An 18,474-nucleotide genomic window follows, 5' to 3' on the forward strand; every position below is an offset into this window, starting at 1 on the left:
AGGAACAGTAGGAAAAACGAGGACCCTTTCTGGAAGGAAAGGGGAGACCTGATCACCTGAGGCATGGCAATGGCTGAGGTGCTCAGTGAGTGTTTTGCCCCTTCTCCACCAGGATGTGCTCCAGCCACACTGCCCAAGGTGCAGAAAGGAGAAGGCAGGGACTAGGGGACTGAAGGGTCACCCACTGTAAATCACATTTTAGATCATCTGAGGAACATGAAGGTGCACAGCATCTGTTAAAATTCATCTGCAGATCCTGAGGGAACTGGTGGGTGAAGTCACTGTCCATTGTATTTGAGGAGTTGTCGTGGTCCAGTTAAGCTCCCACCAACTAGAAAAGGGGGAAATAACCCCCATTAAAAAAAGGAAGAAAGGAAGCCCTGGGGAACTGCAGCCTGTCAGTCTCACCTCTGTGCCTGGGAGGATCACAGAGCAGAGAGATTGGAACATGTTATTCAGAGAAGTTGTGGATGCCCCACACTTGGAAGTGCTCAGGGCCAGGCTGGAGGGGGCTCTGAGCAGCCCAGTCTCACAGGAAGTGTCCCTGATGGTCTTTGAGGTCCCACTCAACCCAAAGCACACTATAATTTTAAATAAGAGCTTTTGCATCTTGAAGAACTAAAGGGGTTGCTTCAGCAGCTGTGTGGTTTAGTGCATTGATACTTTGGAATTGAAGATTTTGCTGCTCTCTCCTTTTCTGCCACTGGGTGACAATCCAACCTAAATTTACACTATTGCTGCACTTCTTCACCTTTGGAAAGGAAAGTGATGTGCTATAAATATATAATAAAAAGCACCAGAAAAGGGGAAGATGATGCTAAAAATGTTGCCAGATTTCAATGGCCTCCTGCTCTTCTATTAATGGAGGGCTATGCAAATGAAAACGACTGTTCCCTGTCAGTGCCTCTGTCACCCTGCTCTGTGTTCCTGCCAGGCTGCAGCAGCCCTGTGGCAGGACTGGATCAGGCTGACTTGTTCCTGTGCAGGGCAGGGCTGCTTTTTTGGGAAAACCCAGTGCAGGGTGGGCTGCTTCAGCACCAGCTGTTAGCACTGCCCTGCCAGCCCTTGCAGCTGTTGGTCCTCTTCTGGTGGCGTATGAAGGTTAAACTTGATGGCATCTCAAGGTGGGGTTGGAAAAGCAAATCTGCTGTGCTGTTTTGTTGTTGGGGTTTTTTTTGCCGATGCTTTGGCACCCTTGGGGCAAGCACAGCTTTGCCTCTTGGTGCACGGTTCTCACTAGTGATTTATTTGCCCAAGTATTTCACCAAGTAACCTTTGGACAGAGTGCAGTTCTCTGTTAATTTTTTTTTGGACTTGTACCCCATAAGCTCCCTCTGTTTGTACAGGCTGCTCAGACAGGCTTTATTCAGTGTGAGAGATTAAATCTCTCTGAATCTGTAAAGTCCCAGCTGTAATGGCACAATGCTAAGCAACAAACTTTTCATGGTGACAGGCTGCTTAACCAGGCCATTGGTGTTCCATTTCTCATAAGAACCTTAACACTTCATTTCAGCTGGCTCCCATTCCTGGTGGTGTGCTGGATCCTTATAATCCATCCCTGGTATGCAGAAGTGGGGGGATCTGTAGTAAAAACCAGATGAAACAGGTTGGCTGACACACAGGTCTCATTATTCAGCATAGGGGGAGCTTAAGAACAGTGTTTTTCTAGAAATTATGTTTTTCTAAAAAAAAATCTCTAGTTTTTGATTGGCTTTCAAATGGAAGAGTAAAGCAGCAGCACTAAAATGCCTGTGGAATAAACAAACTGGCATGAAGTCTTGATGCTCCTGTGAGGACTGGTTTTACAGGCTCATTCCACTTCCACAGGGGCTGAGTCAGTGATGTGTTGATTGCAGATGGATGGTGACACACCTGCCTTGAGCAAGGAGAAACCTGGAACGAGCCAGGCTTGGAAAAAGCCAGCCAGTCTCTTTTGATGATGTGAGTGCAGGAACATGACACCTCTGCAGGTCTGAGGCTAGCTCTTCTCTTGTGTGAGAAGTCTTACTGGATAAAAGAGCATTTAATCCAAAGGTCTTTTCAGAGCATGATTGTGTTCTGGTGGTAGAAGAAAGGAGCTGTGGTTCCCTAAAAAAGGAGGAAGTCCTCTTTGCATAACTCCCAGAGAAACCTGAGGCTGCTTCCTGTGTCTTACCCAAGTTTCTTTTGGGACAGACTATGGCATATGAGAGAATGTTGCCCTGTCTCCTGAAAGGCCTGGAGAAATTTTTGATTTCATGTAAAGCCCTGCAGTAAAAGTATCTAAGGAAAGGAACTGAGCTGGAGTGCACCACATCTGTGCATTTAAAAAATGTGGTTTGTTTGGCTTTGTTGGTGGAATAGATGTTTCTGCAGGGCACAAGTATCAAGAAGATTTTGCTGAAAGTGTTTAAAATGTTACTGCACAGTTAACTGCCCTGTTTCTTGTGTGGAGCAAACTTCTGTACTGCTGGAACATAACTTGTGTGCCCCTGACACTTTTATGCAAAGGTTGGTTTCTCAGTGTGAACAGCTGATGAAAGTGATTGCAAAGTCTTTGCATAAATCTTTAAATTCCTTTAAATTTGTGTCTGCTTTGTGCCTGTAAAAACTTTGCAGGTGAGATAATGACCTCTTAAGCTTCTGGCTCTGTCTGCTCAGTGATCACAACAGGGATCTGATGATGCTGACACTTGGGCCTTCTCATCCAGCCTGCTTAAAAACAGTGCTGCAAAAGAATGAGCACAGGGGGCAGCTGATTTTTGCTCATATGCTGATTTTTTTGAGGCAGAGACTGAAAAATGTAGCAGTAAGTTGTTGTAGTTAGCTGTGTGTGGAAGGCTTTTTCCTCACAGTCAGCAGCTCTCGTGTCTCCTTATCTGCCTGCTGCCAGCTAAGCCCTGTGTTGGTTCCATGGAGCTGTGACTGCCCCAGCTGCCAGTGGGCTCTGGAAGTCAGCCAGGTTGTGAAAGTGGGTGCATGTGGTACAGGCAGAGCTCCCAGGTCCTGCATGTGGAGCTGCTGGTGTCAGGAGAGTGCAGAGTGGGAAGCCTGTCAGCCAGCAATGCTTCGTATTTTGGTGGCAGGCAGTTTGTTTCCTGTGCAATTTAAAAAGTGGCAGTATGAGAGGAGATGTTTGCAGAGCAGAGCTTTTGAGCAAATGCAGATCTCTGTTTGAGGATCACTGGCCACTCTGAAGCTCTGCTAAAACTCAGGTTGTGGTTGTCCCATGAGCTCTTAATGTGTTGCAGACATCTTTTCATGAAAAATCCTTTCCTTAGGATTTTTCCTTCTGAGAAGCTGAGAGGCCTTAGGAACAAAATGTAAACGTTGATTATCTGCTGCTGAGGAATGCAACAGGTGCATCTCTGATTGGTCTCATAGAGTTGTTGGTAATTAATGGCCAATCACAGTCAGCTGGCTTAGACTCTGTCCAAGACAGAAGCTTTTGCTATCATTCTTTGCTATTCTCTTCTTAGTTGGCCTTCTGATGAAACCTTTTCTTCTATTCTTTTAGTATATTTTTAATGTAATATATATCATAAAATAATAAATCAACCTTCTGAAACATGGAGTCAGATCCTTTGAGTCTCTTCATTCATCCTGAGATCCCTGTGAACACGGTCACATTAATGTCACTGCTGGGATTGTTCCTGTTTTTCTTCAACATACAGAGCTGGCAGAAACAAGTTTTCCTTCTCACCTCATGCCCTAAATCTTTACTAAAAATATCACTGACTTGCCATTGTAACCTGAAATAGATGTCGGAGACCCAGCAAGGTCTGGAGGGGTATGAACTCCTTGGAGTGAGTTGGGGAACTGCTAACCTTGGTGTAAGCAAGATGCAGAGGGCAGAGACGTTGGCATTTTGACTGCTGCATGTCATTGTGATGGAGTGGTGTTTAGCTGCAGCTCTTTAGGTCAGTGCCAGCAGTGTCCTCCTCTTTAATTACCCAAATCCTCCCTAAGTGAAGTGCTCTGGGGTGATGCAAAGAGCTCAGTGGACTTTAGCTCTGCTCCTTTCTTTGCTGATGAAAGCTCTGTTACCATAGCTGAGGGGGTGATGGGTACTACAGTTCCAGTGTGCCTTTCTCCTTGTAAAGCACGCTGGAATTCTGTGTCACAGTGGGCACTTGGATGCAGCTTTGAACATAAGGCTGATCTGTCTTCCTCAGCAGGAGCTTTTCTGTTTGGATGGAGAGCTCTGAACAGTCGTGCTGCATTTTCCTTGGGAGAACAGCAAAAGCCTGTTGGGTTTGTCAGCCTGCATGGTGCCAAGTTCACCTGGCTTTAACTTTAGTTGCTGTGGCAGATGGAGAATTGGCTTGGTGAGGTGACTGAGATGAAGCACTGTGTGTCAGGGGCATGGGGAGTCACACAGGGAACTCTGTTGTGTGACATGCTCACTGCCTGCATGCATCTCTGCACAGACCTGAAGTGACAGCGTGCTGCCTGCTCGCCCCCTTGGTGGCATGTGAGAGGCAGATGACATCTGGTCTGAACACCAGGCTGTCCTGCAGGCTGAAGGAAGGAACATGGATCTGCCCAGCCTGTCTGGAGCTGACAGCCTGGTTGGAAGCCCTTGGATTGTGTGAAGCATGCAGCTGAAGGAGAAGAGGGCTTGAGACCATTCCCGACCCTTCTGAGATGCAAAGAGCAGCTCTTTCTGCCTTCTGCTCTCCTACAAGCTTAGCTGTGGCTTGGCTTTCCTGCTTTGTGGACAGCCCAAGCCACCTTTGCTGACTTTCTTTCTCCTTGTCTTTGGCAGCAGGCTGTTGGTGGTGGCTGAATGTAGCATCACATTACATCCTCTTGTGGCCCTTCTGGAGCTTTCTTTAGAGCACTGCTTTTTTTCTTTTTTTGCCTTTTTTTTTTTCCCAGCCAAGACACTGCTGTTCCCAAAGATAAGATGCAGCACAGCTGCCTCTCCAGCACTGGATGCTGAATTTGAGCTGTTGCTGAGCCACCTGTTCATCACAAGTGGTATTTCTGAAGCAGAACTTGAGACTTGGCCAGTTTTGGGATTACTTGGAGCAGGTACTCAGCTGTACTATTAATACAATCTGGTTGGAGATCCCCAGACCTTGCCTTGGAGCCAGGCCATTCACTGGCCTTTCTTGACTGGATGCTTGTTAAAAGGGATGAAATTGGGAGTGTTACTGCTAATAGGAGTTACAATATTGCTGCAGAAAGGCAACAACTTTCAGAAAAAAATTAGTATTTGTGGGAAAAAAAAAGTGTTCTTTGTGGCTTAGATAAGTGCCCTGCCCATTTAGAAGTGCTGGTCTGTGTATGACTGATCATGGGCTCAGACTTGATGGTTGTTTTAAGGCAGCAGCTGCCCAAATCCTTCCCAATAGGGACCTTAGTCCACTGTAAGCAATAATTAGCCCATGGATGAAGAGTGAAGACTTGAAGGAATGGTAGATGCCCACCTAGAGAAGACCACATTGTACTGAACCTGAATATAAGCTGTGGTCTGCCAGAGATTAAATGTTGTGTATTAACCTGGATGGAACTATGCTGTTTAACCTCAGAATTATTCTTTGGCAATATGATTAGATTTATTAGCCTTGGCATTTGCAGTGATGCCCTTTCACAGCGTAGCTTAGCTTTAATTAAGGTGGAAGCACTCATTGGACTGAGTAATTTCTGGGATGTTTGTGTTTCAAGACATCCTTATCCATACTTCTGTCTTAAAAAAAGAGAGAACAGCTCTACCTCTTGCCTTCCTGACAGATGAGTCTGACCATTTCCCTGGCAATGGAAAATGTTAAAACTTGTGTGTGTGTGTGTTTATGTATACCCAGGCAAACCACCCCACTCTTGTCAAGCTTTCCTAGTGTTGTATTCACTCATGCTGTGGTTTAGACTAGTTTCCATCATGGCTTTGTGAAATTTCATCACAAAACAAGTGCAGCAGAGCTTCCTGGGAGTGCTTGGAAATTCAGCCAGAGGATGGATGGCAAATGAATGACAACACGTGTTCATGTGCAGTTTAGTTTTGGAAAAACAGATACACAACTGGGTAGCAAGACATTCAGTTAAGGCAGGCCTTGTCTTTTGAGTGTTTTTCTCAAGGAAAAAACAACCATGTGCTTTGAGAGGAAAGCTCTGTGCAGTTCTGTACAGCTGTTCCCCTCTTCAGTATTGACCTCAGCAGTTCAGGCAAGGAAAAACTCAGGGTAGGAGATTCTCTGGAAGTCAGGCTCTCATGGGGAAAGGTCTTGGTGACAGTGGGCAACAGGGATATGCACTTTGTGTGTCCAGGGTGTTATCCAGACCTCAAAATAGCATCTCAGCATCTGTGAATAAAAGGGGAATAGGTGAGAAAGTTCAGGTGTCTGCTGGTTGATCTCAGCATTGCAGGCTGTGATGGGGCAGGAGAAAACAGCATCCTTTTGTCTGCCCACTTTATCCTAGGAAAAGTGCTGTTTGCTGAGTGACCCTGTCTAGTGGGAAAGCCTGTGTAAAGTGTTTCCCACCCAGGAAAGCTATTTAGCACCTAGTTTATTTCTGCACACTCTCCTCAGTCACTCAGGAGCATGGGCCAGGTGGATGTGTCTGCTTCAACTCCCTGCAGGCGGGAGCTGGCCCTGGATGCACGAAAGGTGAGAACCAGGCCTCACCCCAGCTGGCTTGCAGAGGAGAAGCAGAGCTGCTCTAAAAGGGATTGTACAGCTAGAGGTGACCAAGAATCCCCTGCAGTTCCTGGGCACCCCAAATAAATGGAACACATACCTGTTGCAGGTTTTTTTCCCTCTGGAAGTGACATCTGTCCAGGCTGGGGTGATCCCTCTTCTCACACACGGTGCGTTTGATTTCCACGTGAAGCATGTACTTCAGCCCTCTGACTATCTAGAGAAAGCAGTTTCCTCCTTTAGAGTGAGGGCAGGGGAAAGAGATGCCAGAACTTTGGCTAGAAATGAAGTGCTACAGCTGGGAACAGTGTGTCACCCACGCAGAGCCCTCCTGTGTAGCAGTGCTATAGGAAACAGCTTCAGCAGCCCTGAGGAGGATCAGGGATGTTGTGCCTTGGATATGCCAGAGCAGGGTCAGTTAGAAGATGGTTTGGAGAACCATCAGGAGCCTGCTGCTCTTACCTGTACCATGGCTTGCTTTATCTGTGATTCCTTAAAGAGGAAGAGGTCGTTGGAGCTGTTGTTGTATCTGTAGACCCCAAAGCGAGCGGCCCTGCGCACCTCGGGGCTGTCGGTGCTCACTGGCACAGGGAAGCCAGGTCTTATGGTTGAGTGGGGTGGTGTAACATGTGAACCTGAAACAACACCAAACAGCAGGGTAAAACACAGCAGGGGCATGAAAGGGTGGGAGCTTCAGCCCTCTGAACCAATCCTAAACCCTTTTATTCATCCAATGCATTTGGAGGTCTCTGCTCGCATCCATTACAAAGTAGTTTTCATTTATATGACTGAAATGGTGAAACAGTGCTAGGAAATGAAGTGACATAAAGAGATGCTGCCAGAAGTGAAAGCAGAGCTCAAAATCACTCAGAAGAAGCCAGAGTATCACATATACTATTTCAATGTCTCTGTTATAACTCCCGCTTTATAGAAAGACCAGTTTTGAAACTGCTTGTAAAGATAGGTCAGATGTTGCTCAGAGTGCAGTATAGTTTTGATAATATATCAAACACTGGCTCCAGAGTCCTGGTGCTCTTAATTTGCATACCTTATCTTACAGATGCAAGTTTTTATCCCACATCCCACCCTTAAACCTTTGATGGCATCTTGAGGTTTTTATGTTAGAGGGATTCAGATGTTAGGAAGAAATTCTTCACTGAAAAAGGGTGGTAAGACACTGGTACATGTTTAATCCCTGGAAGCTTTCAAGTCCAGGTTAGGTGGAGCTTTGAGCAACATGGTCTAGAGGAAGTTGTCCCTGTCTGTGGCAGGGCAGTTGGAAGTAGATGGTCTTTAAAGCCCCTTCTAACCCAAACAATTATATTATTACCAAGGTCATGGAGTGGAGAAGCAAGGTGTGCAGGAAAGGGAAATTGGGAAATGTGGGAGTTAACCCATGATCTTTCACATTAGAGCAGTTCATAAAACCATTTACTGTATATTTTTACTTGCTTGTGTAGCTCTTTCCCCACGCACCGCTTATTTTTCCATCATTTAAAAGAAGCTCAGACCTTACAGTTGATGTCACTATTTCACCCCCTTTTACATTTCCTTTCCTCTCCATTTTCCCACTTCTGAAATCAAGAGGAAGAAAATCCCCAATCCTGCAGAAGGTGCCATCCAGCCAATGCCAAGGGCTGCAGGTGCAGGACGTGACCCTGTGTGCGTGCATGGCTGTGCTTGTGCGCACAGGTGTACACACAGAGGATGTATTCAATCTGCTGTGAAAGTCAAGCTTTTTATCACCTCTAGCTTTTTTTCACAGATAGATCTCTCACCCCCAGCCAGCTGCACAGAGCATAGGCTGTGCACTTAAACCAGTTTGCAGGGGCAGCTTGATGATCTGAAGTCTATTAAAAAAAAATAAAACAGCCAAACCAGAATTATGTAACATCAACGGCATGGAAGGTGACAAAAATTTATCACACATGTTGCTTATGCACATCCTACTTATACTGTCACGTCCTTCTCACAGGTGTTAATTGCTGCACTCACTTGTAACAGTGCTCAGGGTTTACGCCTTGACCTGCAAAGGAGAGACTCAATTCCACGTCTCTCCTCAACCCAAGGATGTCCAAATCCATCTCTCTTCCTGGCTGACACCCCAGCTGCCTTAATGACCCCTGTACTTTCTTGCAGGTGGGAGCTGAGAGACCCAGGCCATGTGTTGGAGAGGAGTGGAAGTTCTGCAGGTGGCTTTGTGTCTGCTGTGGAGCTGATGAGCTCTCCTGTGCCATGCCTCTGATCTGTGCTGGCACTATGGGTGTGCAGCCAGTGCTGGGCGAGTGTTGTGGTGTTTTTTCACCCAACAGAATCCACTTGTATCTCCCAAGACTATTTATCGATGATATTTTCACCCCCGACGAAGGGAGAGAAATGATGCATCTGACTCCATCTTATCAGAAGGCTAATTAATTAATTTATTACACTATATTATTCTATACTATATTACATCTATGTTACATTACATCTAAACTGAACCTGCCAAGCACTCAATTCTGCTCACACTCTGCACTGAATCTCGTGACTGTCACCCAACAGTCCTGACTCACACACACACACTTGGCCCTGACAGGCCAAGGAAACAAAACACCAACACTTTGGGTAAACCATCTCCATATTGCATTCTACTTTTGCACAAACACAAGCACAGCAAATGATAAGAATTGTGTTTTCCTTTCTTTGAGGTTCAGAGAATGTGAATCCCAGAAATATTCTTGGGAAGAATTGTGCCTTGCTTTTCCCTGTAAGGAGAAATGTGGCGACACCTATTCTCTGTGGGATGGTGTCTTCTTGCTGCAGCAAGGGTGGGATTGAAGAGTCACAGAAGCTTGTGACCATCCAGCCTTGGAACAAAGGTGTTTCTCAGGCAAGCACACCTCACCCAATGCTCAGCTCATAGGTAAAACTTTTCACAGGGGTTTAAGGCACTGGCATCCACAGGTGATTGAGGAGGGCCATGCAGGACCTGTCTGCATGCAGAAATGAAGCTCCAGGCAGAGCAGGGCCTTGCTTTGCCCACCAGGCCAGCTGTCCTGTTGCCCAGAAATGCCATGATTTTCCTGTGCCATCAATAGCAACCCTACAGCTGTAGGAACCAGCTTTTTCCTGAGCTCACCTAGCAGCTGGGACATCCTGCCAGGCTGAGAGCAGGCTGCTGCCCTGGGCTCTCCTTGCTGCTCCCCAGCACCTTGCTTGAATATCTGCTCTCACACCTGTTGGAAAGTCAGGTGTTGCAGTGTTGACATCAGATACTGTTCTTTGCAGAAGGGGGTGATAACCACAGCCCCTTTCAATCTGTACACAAGGTCCTTTTGTGGCTTTTGAGAACCTCTTGAGTCATGGTGACGTCTTTTATAGGCCTGGGGTGAATGAGACTGGCTCAAACCACACTGTGTGGAAGGAAAGAAAACTATTATGTGCATTATTCAAACCAAGAGTCGGAGTCCAAGAGCCCTCATTCCTGACTCCAGTGCTGGGAAATCCAGCAGTGTCACACATGGCCAGGCCTCTGAAATGCATCACCTGGAGAGGTGAGCAAGCTGGACAGGTGTTGTAGACAGGTAGACTCAATATACCATGTGTTGTAAGTAGGGGATGGGTTATAGGTTATATTTCTCCCCCAGCTTTCACTAAGGGGTACTGGGTGTTTTACCTCATTCACTTGATACAACTTGGTGTTGAAAACTACCCACACCAGAGCAAAGTGGGTATAAAATCTACTGAGCCCTCATGAGAGATCTTTATCCCACCATTTTCCTCTCAGATTCTTTAGGGCTAGGATTTGGTTTTCTTTGTGTGCTTTCATTCTCATTCAAGGTGGTCACTGCATGGCAAACACAGGTCTGAAATCACTTTCAGTGTTTGGAATAGTTTGCACCACTCTATTTCCAAACCCCAGGGACTCTCTGGTGTGAGGTACCTGTAATTCTGATTTTCTCTCTGCAGCCTTTTCTGACCATTTCATCTCTGGCTTGTCTTGAGTGCCATTTCCTACAAATTAGAATTTGTGTGAGGTGATGGCCCCGTTCCAGGCACACACAAGGCAGCCTTGGCTCAGAGGGCAGATAGCTCTGCAGGGCTCTAGGCATGCCACCATTCCTGAGACATCCAGGCTGTGTGGGAGCAGAGGCACAGCATAACTTGGCCAGGCACCTACCACCCTCAGAGGGCACGGGTGTGTGATCTCACAGTCTGAGCAGACAACTCTTGCTGCTCTAGGGAGAGATGCTCAGGAGCAGAGCATTCATATTCAGAGCCCATCCTTGCTCCTGGATTTGGAAATGTCAAGAGAGAGGTGGAAAAGCCAGCCCTCCTCTTGCTCCTTCTGTTGGGCAATGGTAGGGTTAAACCCTTTGCTTGCTCAAAATTAGCTGGCAACCATCTGTTATTAAGCAAACAAGGGCTGGTTTTGCAGATATGAGCTGAATGTTACATTAAGAGGCTCTCTCTTGTGCTTTCCTCCTTGAGGATTGCTTTGGGGACCTTGTTCCTGCAGTATGAGAGAGCAATCATTCCTGTGGCTGCTCCCTCCCAGGCTGCAGTGAAACAAAAACAGATTGCAACGTGTTGATTATTTTTTTTTTCCCCACCAGATGCTTCGAAAACCTCCTCCCCATTTCTCCCTCCTTTAAAAACTTCCTCCCCCTAGCAAGGCTAGGGCTTTATCTTTACATTTAAGATGTGGCAGAGTTCCTGCATGCCTCTGCAGCCCCCAAAGGAAACCACAGCAGAACAAAAAAGCTACTGGCTGACCCAACACCATCCCTGAGTTCTTTCTGTATATGTGAACCAAAGTAATGCTGAAATATATTCAGTAGTACTGGACCAAAACCTTCAGAGAAAAACACTCATGTCTGCAGCTCCCATTCTAAAGATTTAAGGCCAGCTGCAATCAAGAGAGTTCCCTTGCTCAGCAAAGAAAGAAATGAAACAGGTTAATGCTTCATTAAAAGTCAGCTAATCTGCACTCAAGTGTCCATCTGTACTTAGCAGTCAGATTGTTACCCGCAGCCTTTAGATTTAATAATCAAGGTCACGCAGAGTTTAAACACTGACAAATGAGTTAAAACCATAAATTGACTTTAAAGCCCCTAAATGACATCCCTGGACAGCATGGTTCACTACACAAGGAGAAAGTCTTTGGAGCAGTTGGGTTTTCAGCTGCAGCCTGAGCCCTGCAGCGCCTGGAGAAAGGCTGTTACTTACCACAGCACCACGTAGCACCACTCACAGAACGTAAACCACAAGGAAAACAGCAATTATTTCCCATTCTTACCGCCTGAAGTCCCGGTGAAGCTCCAGAGTGCCAAACAGCAAAGTGCAGCGAGGCTGCAGGGGAGGTTCACTGCCATCTCCACCGCTCCACAAGAGGAGCCCCACTGCCCGAGGAGTCACTGCCCTGCTTCCTGCCAGAGAAACGCTTCTGTGAGTGCTCTTATTGGCTGGTGGGGACGAAAAAAACCACCCTGAAACCCCCTGAATCGTCACAGCTCTGATGCAGGCTTTGTTTCCTGCTGATGACCACATACCTCGAAGCCCAGCCGCGAAGCTGTGGCTTGGTGACAGCAGCGCCAGCCTTGCATGAGACAGGGACTTTTGCTTTGTGATCCTCAAGAGCAACAGCGTGGACAAATACATGTGATACAGCACTGGAAAGGGGTGTGGGGGTGAGCAGAGTTACTGTCATGTGCTTTAAGGGTCATGGGGAAAATTCACATTTAAGAAACAGTTAATGAGCCCTGGGGATGTGGCTCTTGAATTGGATTTGTGCATCTGAGTGTGGACACCTGACAGAGGTGACGGGTCCAGGGTTTTGCCTCCCCTGATGTGGAGATTGGGGTTTGGGTGAGGGAGATGAGGAAGTTTTAGGGGTACCTACCCGAGGGGGCTGTGTAGAACAAAACCAATGGGGAAAACATTTTGGGTTTGGTGGTAGAGCATCACACCCTCCATTTATAAAAGGTGTTATGACAACAGGAAAGGGCGGCATTAGAGAGGATCAGGTTTTTTTCTAGGTGATATCTAGAAAGAAGAGAAACAGGGGCAGAGGGGCATTTTGTCTCTCTGTGGCTTGAATTATCCAGTGTAAGTCCTTGGTTTCTAGAAGATCCTCTCTAGTCAGTGCTGGCCCATGCTGAGGAGCTTGAAAGACCAGGGAAAGTGCTTGGTTTGCCAGACTTTGTGGTGCAGCTGAAATAACCAGCTGACAGATTCAGGAGACTGGGAGATGAAAAGTTGTTTCACTGAAGGGCTGAGAGGGGTGGACTCATTCTATGTGTGTGTGTGCATATGTTTCAGGTGAGCAGGAAGGTGATGGCTGTTCTTCACTTGCCCCAGCAATGCCCCTTTTTGAGCAGAGGCATCTTATGGCCTAATGCAGGGCGCTGTGGGTGGTTTATAAAGGGCTGGAGGAAAAATATTCTTAATATTTTGTTGTAGGAAGGGATTAGATAAATCCTCTTTTCAAATGTCCCACAGAGAAAGAATGGGGCAAGCATGGTGCGTCACACTGACCATCAGTCCTTCTTGCATAGGCTGCTGAATCAGACTCCTAAGCCTGGGAAAACACTGACACAGAATGAGAAAGACTGTGTTGAGGGGATTTTAATAACTCTCCCTCCTTTTTTTTTTTTTTTTTTTTGAGCTCTCATGGCAGGAAAGGGTGGCATTAGTGGCATTAGAGAGGATCAGTTTTTTTCTCATTCATCAGTTTTTTGACCCATTGTGACACAGGTAGGGACTCCATCAGGTGTCTTCAGCTCCTCCCTTTCTCCTGAAGAGCTGTTCTCTACATTTGCTACCTCACTGACAGGTTCTGGTGAGTATCTTTCTAAGCCTATAGTCAGGTGCTCTAATGTGCAAGAAGGAGGTGATTGAGACCCTTTAAGGTCCCAAAACTTGCTTGATGAGACACTTAAAAGGGCTTCCATTTACTCTGAGATAGAGGCATAGGAGAAATACTAACTGGATGTTCTCAAGGGGTCAAAACAACTAAAAATCTCTTTACTGGCATCTTTCAAAAATCAACGAGTTTTGGCAAAATGTTTAGAGTACCCTACAGCAGCCTTCAAGTACCTAAAGGGGGCCTAAAAGAGAGCTGAGAGAGGGATTTTTGTTACAGTGATAAATCCACAGGAAATGGCTGTAAACTGACTGAAGGCTGTTTTAGATTAGCTATTGGGAAGAAATTCTTTCCTGTGAGGCATGGGCACAAGTTGCCAGGGCATTGTGAATGCACCATCCCTGCAAGTGTTCAAGGCCAGGCTGGATGGGGCTTTAAGCAACCTGTCCTGGTAGAATGTGTCCCTGCCTGTGGCAGGGGGGTTGGAACTGGGTGACCTTTAAAGCCCCTTTCATCCCAAACCATTCTGTGATTGTATAATAAAGCCAGACAGCCATTTCAAAAAAGCAGCATGTGTCTTCAGGTGACACATTTTTCCCTGTCTTCTTCCCTTGCCCCTTCTTTCCATAAAAATTGATCAGTTATAGCTCTTTCATACCAACTTTTTCTAGTGCCCCTTTTATGATTTTTGTTGAGGAAGTTTCTCTAGTTCTTTACTCTTAGGAAGAAACAGAGTGCTCACTAATGAGCAATAGTATTAATAGTGCTAAGTGGTATTATCTAAAAAATCACAAAGAACATGACACCAAAAATCCCACCAAATCCCCTCCACCCTCCCCAGTAAGAGCCAAATAGCATCAAGCCCCTCTAAGGCCACAATGTACATATATACCTGTTATTTTTCCTTTGGGAAATTTCCTGCTGTGGAATAAACCAGCAGCTGGAGACTGTGATGGTTGTCCCTGTGACGGTGTTCACAGGGGTTCTTGGATGAGGGAAGAGACAAGGATCTGACTCCATGTTTCAGAAGGCTGATTTATTATTTTATGATATATATTATATTAAAACTATACTAAAAGAATAGAAGAAAGGATTTCATCAGAAGGCAAGCTAAGAATAGAATAGCAAAGAATGATAACAAAGGTTTGTGGCTCAGCTCTCTGTCTGAGCCAGCTGGGCTGTGATTGGCCATTAATTACAAACATCCAACATGGGCCAATCACAGATGCACCTGTTGCATTCCACAGCAGCAGATAATCAATGTTTACATTTTGTTCCTGAGGTCTCTCAGCTTCTCAGGAGGGAAAATCCTAAGAAAGGATTTTCCATAAAAGATGTCTGTGACAGTCCCTTTGCAAACTCTCATTCCAAGCAGGTGTTGCTTCCTGGGGTACTGCTCTGTGCCCCAAATCTATCTGCAGAAGTGAAGCAGTGTGATGTTTTGTCTGACATCCAGCCCCAGAAAATGAGTCAGATACTCTCACCATTGAAGCTCCCTGAGGATCACTGGCAGGAATTCCATCCCCTTTCCCTGGAAAGCGTGTGTAGATCTCCTCTACACCAGCCCAGGGCATGTGGGGCACTTTGTGGAGTATATATTTCCCTCACTGAATTTCCCAGTGTGTGAGCAGGCATCCTGAGCAGGGAGAGGATGAGCACAAGTGGGCACAGAAACACTCACAGATTATCCCAGGGCAAACAGAGCATTTGCTTTAAGCAAATAGCTACCCCTGACCCAGTCTAAGTCAAACTTGTGATCTTTCTGCATTAAGAGGGATTATATGGAACTTGAGAGACTTGCATACATGAAGAAGCCTCGTGTTTGTTTTTTTTTTTGGTGTGAGTAGGGGATGTTTATTGCAAGGGAATTTGCAGGGTTGTTACATTCTCTCTCTCTCACTGTTGGCCTGAGTTACAAGAGGCGTTGGCAACACTGCAACTCTGGGGACTCTTCAGATTAAAATAGAAAAAACAACCAAACTTCTATTATTCATAAATCAAGGATGTAATTTTATCCTCCTTTGGACTGAGGAAGCAGAAAAGCCACTGTACCTGATATTTGATTTTCATTTGGAACATGAGGTGTTCCAAATCATCATCACTTTCTGCTTCAGTTACTGAGGGCCAGACATTTGTCCCTGCAGCACAAGCCAGCAGTTTCTACCATGCTTCCTGGAACAATGCTGCAGGATCTGCAAGGGATCCTGTTGCAATTACACTCCTGTAAATGCAATCAGCATCTAGCCCTGTGCCCACAATATTTCATTTTCAGTTCCCACTCCCTTTTTGTACTTCGTGGATCAGTGGGGACTGTAAGAAAAACTAATCTCATTAACTTTTGCAGGGAGATGGAGGATGACTGGAGTGTGTTTGAATTGGGCATTCCAAGGCTTTAATTAAGATGCATTTACCACTGTCAATAGTTGTGGGGTTTTTTTCCTTTAAATCTTTTTAACATTTTCTGGGCTTTCATCAGATCTCTAGGGCAGCTAAATTCGTTGGTGCTGCTTTAATGAAGGGTTTGTGCAAGATACTCCATACTGGAGATCCTTGCACTTTGCAAGGGCAAAATATCTTGAGGTCCAGAGAAAGGATAGTTCAAGGAAGAGGCACCAGGATAAAGAATTCAATTGAGGATAAATAATATAAAAAATATTAAAAATATGTTGAGGTCCAGAGAAAGGATAGTTCTAGGAAGATGGATAAAGAATTCAGTTGAGGATAAAGAATAAAAGAGTATTTTTAGTTGAAAGGAAAGGGGGAGATGTTGGAATGTTAGGAGACACAAGACAGATTATAGACTTTAGACCTAGTTAACATAAGAGATTTGATAACAGGATGCCTTGGCAAAAGCAAACAGAATTTTGAAAATTAGACCTGGACTGCAAGAAGATTTAATCAGACAAGTTTACCAGAAAAAGTAAATTCCATTAAACACTGCAAGCAAGAGATGTTGTTATATGCATAAGTTTGTGTATGTGATTTCAACCTAATCATTGTAGTACACATCACTAATCTCCCTAAAATTGTATATAAGTGCTTGTATCCCACAATAAAATCAGATTCTAATCACCAAGTCAGTCTCCCCATCTCTCTCCATCACCACATATAAAGAATATAAAAAATATGTTGAGGTCCAGAGAAAGGATAGTTCAAGAAGCACCAGGATAAAGAATTCAGCTGCTCCTCTGCCTTCCTACAGCAGGAACACCTCCCAGCCCAGCTTTTGAAAGTGGGAAACCACCCTGACCAGCCACAGGACGCTTGACACCCTTCTGAGCAGGGTGTGGCTGAACGAGTTTGGGGAGGTGCAAGGGGAAGGAGCCCTGGGTCAGTGCTGGGGGCCCCATTTGGGAATTTGTGTCTCCATGCACACAGCAACAAGAGGATGCACTGCAGAAATTGGTGGGTTGACCTCCAAGCAGAGAGTTTGTCTACTTGCCTTTCCTGCCAGGTAGCTCAGCCACCCTCCCCTATGCCTCCACTGCATAAGAATTGTGAATTTTCAAAGGAATTAAGGCTCATACAGATGCATCTGCTTTCTTTGTTTCCCTACCTGCAATAACTTCTGAATTTCTATCCAATATTAAAGCAGTCTGGGAGGCTTGAGGATAATCTGGTTACCATACATTTCTTCTAGAGGAGAGATGTGAAGAAGAAATAACTTGGCTGAGGCAGAGGTGGGGGACACAACAGTGCCATTATTTAGTTTATCTGCCAGCAGCATGGCTAGCTGCTGTGAGAGATGGCCTGTAGATTGCACTGCAGGTGATATAGGTGAGGACCCCTCCATGTTTTACCTTGTGGCTGTTTTATTAATTTTGACATGAACAAACCTCCCATCCAGCTGAAGAGCCCAGAAGCCTGGAAGCATTGGCTCAGTCACCCGGCTTGGGTACCCCTTTGGAGACCAACCTGGTGAAATGGGACTTATCACACTGGAAAGTGACCCTTAGGGAAGCTGCAGAGGGTTAGAGCTGATAAAAAGCCATCCAGGTGGCCAAAGCAGGGGTGGCAGTGAGAGGCTGCTGTCAAGGACCAGATGAACGCTGGGTTTGGGGTATTCAGGATCAGTCCAGCACAAGCCATGAGAAAGCAAGTGCAAGACACAGTGAGGGACTGGCACAGCACTGCAGGCCTGTGTCTGCAATGCAGTGTGTGCTGCAGGTGTCCCAGCGTGAGGGGAGAATAATCTGTGTTTGAAAACCCCTTCCACAGCCTGGCGGAGCTCCTCTGCCTGGCAGTGCCCAGCTCCTCAGTGCTGGTGAGACTTGGGTCCTCAATCCACGAGCAGCAACCATCACGGATCCAAAGGAGGGCTGGGATGTGCTGTCATACACAGGTGGCAACACCAGCACGTGCAAAATGCTCTCTGGGCTAAGAGGATGGTGTTGGAGAATGGTTTCCTGTAGAGAGCAGAAAATCAGCTCCTAAATATAAGTTAAACCAAGCAGAGCTGTGTGCTTGCCCTCGCTGCTTTAGGCACACGTGGTGCCCAGGCTGAGGGCAGCAAATGAAATCCCCCTTCCATTCCCAGCCACTCTGCCTCTCCCTGTGGTTTGGGCAGAGGCTGAACAGCCTCACAATTGCTACCTGCTGAAATCCATCGCTGAAAAAAATGTGGTTCTGTAGGGAAAAAAAGTGAAGAATCAATCAGGGCTTAATGATTTTCCCCTGACTGCAAAATTGCTGTTTCTCAGCAATTGGAATCCCTGTCCTTCCTCCCCTGCTGAAAGGCTGAGGAGGTTTTAATCACAGGCATGAAGTGAAAGCTTCAAAGCCCTTGTCTGCAGACAAAAGGGGCTTCTCAAAGCCAGCTCCACCTGAGAGGGCAGTTGTGAACAGCCCCTGCTTTGGCAGTGCCTACAAAGAAATCCAGCTGGTTAACAAGGAAGGAATAGCTGTGCTCAAGTGTTATAAAAGGATCCAGAAATGCCACTAAGCCTCTCTGCTTCAGAGCACTGTGTGAGCCGTGCAGTGGTGGTCAGAGAACAATGGGATGTCTTTTTA

The 18,474-nt window shown here is 46.0% G+C and overlaps 1 protein-coding gene across 1 annotated transcript; it reads right to left on the reverse strand.

Annotated features, from left to right (window-relative positions):
* Positions 1–6,191: 6,191 nt before the first annotated feature.
* CST7 (cystatin F) lies at positions 6,192–11,974 on the reverse strand. The gene is made up of 4 exons (XM_054290573.1): positions 11,899–11,974; positions 7,083–7,255; positions 6,721–6,837; positions 6,192–6,284 (listed from the first exon to the last, which is right to left on the reverse strand). Exons 1-4 carry the CDS (start codon positions 11,972–11,974, stop codon positions 6,192–6,194), a joined length of 459 nt encoding a protein of 152 aa, XP_054146548.1.
* Between the last annotated feature and the right edge of the window lie 6,500 nt (positions 11,975–18,474).

This window comes from Melozone crissalis, unplaced genomic scaffold, assembly GCF_028551555.1.
Source record: "Melozone crissalis strain CALT ecotype California unplaced genomic scaffold, PUWL_Pcris_2 ptg000081l_1, whole genome shotgun sequence".
Lineage (NCBI taxonomy): Eukaryota > Metazoa > Chordata > Aves > Passeriformes > Passerellidae > Melozone > Melozone crissalis.

Coding starts and splice junctions, on each gene's coding strand:
- CST7 (XM_054290573.1), bottom strand. CDS start 11,974: ATGGCAGTGAACCTCCCCTGCAGCCTCGCTGCACTTTGCTGTTTGGCA. Junction 7,256..11,898: donor CTTCACCGGGACTTCAGGCG/GTAAGAATGGGA, acceptor GTGTTGTTTCAG/GTTCACATGTTACACCACCC. Junction 6,838..7,082: donor TAAAGCAAGCCATGGTACAG/GTAAGAGCAGCA, acceptor TGCTTTCTCTAG/ATAGTCAGAGGGCTGAAGTA.